General features: G+C 47.4%; 1 protein-coding gene across 1 annotated transcript in view; it reads left to right on the plus strand.

Annotated features, from left to right (window-relative positions):
- Nucleotides 1–7,307, plus strand: part of LAMB2 (laminin subunit beta 2) — a 145,820-nt gene that overhangs the window by 113,765 nt on the left and 24,748 nt on the right. Inside the window, exons 20-21 of the mRNA XM_040358908.1 lie at nt 628–859; nt 978–1,141. Of these exons, the coding sequence (XP_040214842.1) occupies nt 628–859; nt 978–1,141 (396 nt within the window). The remainder of the gene's footprint in view (nt 1–627; nt 860–977; nt 1,142–7,307) is intronic.

Genomic DNA, 7,307 nt, shown 5'->3' on the forward strand with positions numbered 1-7,307 from the left:
CGAAGGAGCGAAGGGGGGATTATAACGGTGCCAGGAAACATAGAAACTAGAAATAGTACATATATATATATATATATATATATATATATATATATATATATATATATACATATATGTACCATTTATAATATATATGTTTCCTGGCACCGTTATAATCCCCCCTTTCTCTCTACCCCACTTTGTTGTACTTGTACGTTACTTTGCCTGCCGGTGCCATTCTGCCGACATATATCTACGTTAGACAGTCGGCAAGTGTTTAAGTGTCAAAAGAAATGAACTGGTCTCACACTGATGACATCACAAATTCTCAAAGCAGTTTAATCCAGTAACTTGTGCCTCCGCCCCAATGTGTTTCGTCAAAAAAGGTCTTAATCATGAAGACTTGCTGAAGTAGGTGGATAGCAAGCAAAATGTTATGCTGTGTACTCTATTATTAAATGATACTGCTTTTAGCATTTTTTTTACACCGTTGGTGTGTAGCCCATTAATTTTTTTCAACGCTTGATTTGTAGAGCGGGTATGGGGTCTCGGGCAGGCACCCAATAGCAGCCTTGGGAATCAAGGATGGTGAGCATTTAGCAGCGACATGGATTTCTGCTGATCGGTATTTTCTTTTTCTTTTTTTAGCCTGTGACTGTAACCTGGAGGGATCCACACATAACTTCTGCGACCAATACAATGGGCAGTGCCCTTGTCGGCCTGGCGCATATGGCTCCAAATGTGATCGCTGCCAGCCGGGGCACTGGGGCTTTCCAAACTGCCGAAAGTGCATATGCAACAGCCACTCGGAGGAGTGCGATCAGAGGACGGGAGCTTGTCTGAACTGCCGGGACAACAGCGTGGGAGACAGATGTGATAGGTGACTTTCATCACTGGTCACCGCGAATGTATAATCCGATTCCTCCTGTGGTTGTATGATCTGTGCACCACCATGAAAAGGTGCAAACAAGGTTTAAGTATCCATCTTTATATTCCAGGTGTGCCCCAGGCTTCTTTGGAAACCCTGTACTGGGATCTGGTGATCATTGTCGGCCATGCCCATGTCCAGAAGGTCCCAACAGTGGGCGCCACTTTGCCGCATCATGTCACCAAGAACCACGGTCAAGGCAGGTCATCTGCAACTGCAACCAGGGCTACACAGGTGAGATTGTACTCAGGGCAAGAATTACAACCGGTTGATAAAAACTCCCTCGCCCATTGCTCATAGCGGGACCCCACCAACTCTTGCCCAAGGATTTTTCCCCAGCCACCAATCTCTCTCCTCTGAACAATGCAGACCACCTCCTGGGCAGGAGCATGATAATCAGACACCAATGTTTCTCACACATCCGTCTCAATGGAAAAGAGGAAGTTGCTGGGGAAGCTGGTCCTGTTTTTAGACACTAGACCAGCTAAGTAAAGTATTTTTGGATGGTGTAATGAGAGCAGGGGCGGATCCAGAGTCTAGTATCAGGAGGGGCACTAACAGAATTTTTTTTTTTTTGGGGGGCAATTTATCAGGGAAATTACTTCAATGATCACGGCACCGTGGTTGTTATGGTGTCAGGATGATTGAAGCGCATTATTTCCATTATTACATTGTAATATAAAATGAAATGGTTCAACTCACCATAATGTAGAATCAGTGGGAGCCCCGAGTGTGTCATTTGCCACGTCACCTGCCACCAGATGCAGCTTGTCACTTGCCACGTCACCTGCCACACGTTGCAGATTGTCACTTGCCACATCACCTGCCACAAGTTGCCGAATGTCACTTGCCTGCCACCAGATGCAGCTTGTCCCTTGCCACGTCACCTGCCACACGTTGCAGATTGTCACTTGCCACAAGTTGCGGAATGTCACTTGCCTGCCACCAGATGCAGATTGTCACTTGCCACGTCACCTGCCACATGTTGCGGATTGTCACTTGCCACGTCACCTGCCACACGTTGCAGATTGTCACTTGCCACATCACTTGCCACAAGTTGCGGAATGTCACTTGCCTGCCACCAGATGCAGATTGTCACTTGCCACGTCACCTGCCACATGTTGCGGATTGTCACTTGCCACGTCACCTGCCACACGTTGCAGATTGTCACTTGCCACATCACTTGCCACAAGTTGCGGAATGTCACTTGCCTGCCACCAGATGCAGATTGTCACTTGCCACGTCACCTGCCACATGTTGCGGATTGTCACTTGCCACGTCACCTGCCACATGTTGCGGATTGTAACTTGCCACGTCACCTGCCACCTGTTGCGGATTGTCACTTGCCACAAGATGCAGAATGTCACTTGCCACGACACCTGCCACATGTTGCGGATTGTCACTTGCCACGTCACCTGCCACATGTTGCGGATTGTCATTTGCCACATGTTGTGGATTGTCACTTGCCACGACACCTGCCACAAGTTGCAGATTGTCACTTTCACATCACCTGCCACATGTTGAGGATTGTCACTTGCTAAGGGGGTGTTTTGCTTGTCAGAGTCAGGCAGCAGAGAGATGATGTAATCTCTTTGCTGCCTGCACATTGAGGGCGAAACTTACTGCAGGGATGCAAAGCGGGAGAGATGATGTCATCTCTCTGCTCCCCCATGCTTTGTGATTGGCCAGCTGCCCACACACCCACAGAGCACAGAGCCAACCAGTTGTCCACCCACTCTCTGACTCTCACTCACTGCGGAGCCGCCCGCTCAGACTCTTCGTCGCCCATGAATTCTGCAACTAAAACTAATTTATCGGAGCCGCCTGCTCAGACACCCTGGCGCCCGCGAATTCCGCAACTAAAACTAATTTCTTGGGGTGGCAATTGCCGGGTTGCCCCCCCCTGGATCCACCCCTGAATGAGAGTCAGTGACGTTTATAGGTTAGGAAAACCAGGCCCGATTAAACCTATTCAGAGAGGGGCACAGGAGAGGCTTTTCCTTTTAATAGTCAAAAATGTAAAAACATTTCACCTTAAACAGACCCTGTCACCAGATCCTTTATTTCAACAAAAATCTTCCTATAAGATTATATGTATATGTAATGTATGTTATCTACCTGTATACCCCCCCCCCCCTCTCGTGTGGACATACAAAAGCCCTGAGACTCCTGCTGGGTGCTTCCATCCTTGAAGTGATGTCAGCAGACCCAAGTGACACTCTATAATATTCCCCTTTGCTCCTCTCCGGGCTACTTTCAGGGCCGGATTAACATAGGGGCTGATGGAGCTGCATCTCCAGGCCCCTTCCTCAAGATAGGCCCATTTGCCCAAAAAGAAAAAAAAAATCACAAAAAAAAAAAGAAAAAGAAAAAAAAGATCGACTTCGAGGATTGACACTTATTCATAGTGGTGGCAGCCATTCTATATGTTGAGGTGACACTCATTTATAATGGTGGCAGCCATTCTTTGTGTTGGGGTGGCAATCATTCACAGTGGTTTCTGACATTCTGCCCGTTGATTTGACAATTATTCACAGTGGTGGCAGCCTTTTTGGTGCTAGAGCAAATTTCCATTCAAAGAATGATGTGCCAGCCAATGGGTGCATTGAGCCAAGTTTATTCATCTGGCAGCCATGTTGTTTATAGAATGGAAGTTGGTGGCATTTTAGGTGCCTGTTTGAAGAATTGTGTAATGAGGGCTACCTCTCATTTTGGGAATGTTTTACAATTTCTTTTTCCAGGACGGGTGAAGAGGTCAGGAGGAGCCCGGCGTGAGTAAACGGCTTCTCGACCTTGCCACCACCCCATGCATGGCTTTTCCCTCACTCTTGTGGTGTAGACACTGAACCATGCAGTTAATAGATATCACGAGTTCTATTAGCTTTTTATGGGTTTCCAAGGCTGGGGCTCCATTGTATTTAATGAGCACAATAACTACTAATGAGCATTTCTAAGCTCTCCAAAGTGGAGATTTACTACCCACCAATCCTCATTGGGCAACAAGTGGAGAATGTTTCTGTTTTATGGCTAAAAGGAGGAACTCTGTCAGTACAACTTTGCAACACATGCATATTCTCCCATGTTTTTCCTCCTTAAAGGCGCTGCAAGTGTAGAAAATTACCAGAAATCCAGTGAAGTGCCATCTTCCTATTGGGACCAACAACACAATGCTTCTGCTGCACTAAAAACCCAACCAGATAGGCCCTTCCTGCTGGAATAGAGAACTTTACCTATCCCCCGTCCCTCTCTGTCAAACTCCATATGCATACATTGACTTATTTTCTAGCAAAACAACTGCTTTGATTCCCAAGAGTCTGCATAAGCTCTCTATTTAGGAAAGGGCTCTTGGGAGATGTAGTTCTGGGGGTGCGCCTACATTGATGTGAGGAAGTAAAATAAGTTGTTTCTTATTGCAGGACCAAGATGAAAGGAAAAAATAATGTTGGGACATGATCTAGAGGTAGAAGAGAAGCATTGGGGATACATTTGCCTATAGAATCCTTTAATGACTTTTGGCCCCCTAAATATTAAGCACAAAAGAGCCTTGCTACTTACACCAAGCCATAGGAGACCTGCTCAGCCTCATACTAATGTCGCTAATGTCCCAAGTTTGTGTGACGTTTCCTCAACTCACCAGTCACAGCTTAAAGGATCACAAAGTGGGGGCTCTTTTTACTAGTCTCATTCACCATGATGTTCAGTGTGTAGCTGTTACCTTTTCTGGACCGATCAGTTAAATGGTCTTATTGGGGGGAGACATTGCCCTAAGCTGTTGATCCCCTTCTGTAAATGCTGGTTGACTGGCTGCCATGTTGAGCCTCTAGCAACGTGTTGAGTCATTGACTAGAACATGGAAATAAGTCAGAAGCCAGGCCTTCCTTGTTTCCCACAATAGGTTTCCCTTGGTGGATGGTATAGGCCAGTGATGGTGAATCTCGGCACCCCAGATGTTTTGGAACTACATTTCCCATGATGCTCATGCACTCTGCAGTGTAGTTGAGCATCATGGGAAATGTAGTTCCAAAACATCTGGGGTGCCAAGGTTCGCTATCACTGGTATAGGCTTACATCCATGGCAGTCTGAAAGTTAGCACAAAAAAATTAGCAAAGAAAGACCGAAGATGTCCAAAGCTTGGAATTCCATAGCAAACAGTAACATGTTTACCTTTCACAGAAGGATTGCTAAATTATAGGTTAATCCACATAGAAATTGCTTTATGTAAATCTGGTCTGCATATGGAATTAAAACAGAAGTGTTCTATTAAAGGCTGGTTCATCACCAACCCACATTAATGTACAACAATTCAGTTTGTTGGTGTGAACACGCCCTATGCCATGCGAGGCTTTGCATTGTGCCTACACTGGGCAACACTACCCAACACAGTACTACGGGCCTGGTTTAAACCAGCCTTAATGTAGAGTAAATGTGAATGACTGTGTTGTCCATTGTATTCCAATCAGTGTCCTACTATGTCTAGCGCAGGTCTGAGATCAAACATCTGATGTGCTTCCAAGATACCTACTGTAGGCTATGGCTGTTTTTGGACAGGGTCTTTTAGCCTCTAAAGCAGTGGCTCTCAACCTTCTAGCGCTGTCACCCCTTGATAAAATTTCCCAAGTTGTGGGGACCCCTAAGGCCCCATACTCACGAGCAAACATGTCTGCTGAAACTGGCCCGCAGGCCAGTTTCAGCAGACATGTTTGGTCGTGTGTGGGCGCGAGCGGGCCGAATTCCAGCAAACATTTGCCCGCCGGGCCTTTTCCCAGCAGACAAATATTCCTGGACTTGTTTTAAAACAGCCCGCTGGAATTCAGCCCGCTCGGACATGTACGGTCGTCAGTACAGACCTACCGTACATGTCCAGCCGCCCGCCGTGCCTCGCATGCGTCGAATGACTTCGACGCATGCGTGGAAGCATTTTAAAGGCGGGCCGCCCACGTCGCCGCGTCATTGTCGCGGCGACACCGCGTCATCGACGCGGCGACACCGCGGACACGCCCCGCGTATTGTTTACGCGCGGACTTCTGTACGATGGTGTGTACAACCATCGTACAGAAGCCCTCTGGCAGACATGTATGGTGAAAACGGTCCGACGGACCGCTTTCACCATACATGTTTGTCCGTGTGTACCCGGCCTTACAGTTAAATTATTTTCGTAGCATGGGTTGTCAGCACGCAAGGCAAGACAAGTAATTTGCACATCTAACCCGCGGACATTTAGTGTCCTTTCCACTCGTATAATATTAAAACCCATGGTACATTTTGGGATGTACCACTCTTTCTCTTTGTTCTCCTTTCTTTCCCTTTCATCTCTCTCTATCTTAGTTTCTTGTTTTTTTTCCCCCATCCCTCTCTCTAGCCATCTTTCTTTTTCTTTCTCCTATTCTTTCTCTCCTTTTTTCTTTGTTCCTCGCCCTCTTTTCCCTTCCATGTATTCTCTATTTTCATTTCTTCTCTTACTCCTTGGTGGGGGGAATGGTATGAGGTAATGGTTTGAGTAGCAGTGCTGGCAAGGAGTTGGGATGAGTGGCAGTGCTGGGGGGGAATTCTGATCAGCCAACTTAGGTGCTCTTGATCAAGGCCATCTGCTGATCGGAGAACTGTAGTGGGGACTTTTAATGGCAACTATAATCACAGGTAGTGTTACTCACTGTGTCTCCGACTTTGTGGTGTCTCGTAGCAGTGACACCTATGCCGAAATCAGGAGACAGGGTCTCCTCCAGCCCCTCCCTCTTCACATTTCTCACTAGTCAGCTGACCTCTAGTCTCTGCCCCCCAGCCATGCAATGAACCGAATGGGCAGCTTCAAAGAGGCTGAGTGGGCGGCCGCGGGCTCCAGGATCAGCCAAGATGGGCAGCCACAGGCTTCAGGGACAGCCGTGCTGGGCGGCCCCATAAAGGCTGGGAGAGTGGTGCAGGCTTCAGGAACAGTCCAGGATTCAGTGACCCCTGGCAAATCATCATTCGATCCTAGAGAGGTCCCGACCCCAGGTTGAGAACCACTGCTCTAAGGTAAAAAGGCGTGCCCAACCTCCCCATGAACTGCAAGCGTCTTCACCATCATAGGTTGGAGGTACTGCCCTTTTTGTGCCTTTCCTGCTAAAGCGTCCAAAGTGGCTACTTCTTCTGGCTACCCTTTGGGTCAACCGTGGGCTAAGGGGGAATGAATGCCTATGGTCCGCTTTGAAAATTCTGCATCTGCACAAGTGAATGTGAAATGAGGTGAGGTGAATACAACTGTCTACTAGTTCCTACCTACCCTTTCAGGCTCGGCTTCAGGTGGTTTCTTGACATGATGCGATGCAATATACTTACTCTGAGCTCTCCTTTGCAGTGCCCTTCTCATTTTATAGTGGACCAGAGGGCTTAAGGACCCAATCCAGGCTGGTCATGGGTGGC

Source organism: Rana temporaria, chromosome 7 (genome assembly GCF_905171775.1).
Source record: "Rana temporaria chromosome 7, aRanTem1.1, whole genome shotgun sequence".
Taxonomy (NCBI): domain Eukaryota; kingdom Metazoa; phylum Chordata; class Amphibia; order Anura; family Ranidae; genus Rana; species Rana temporaria.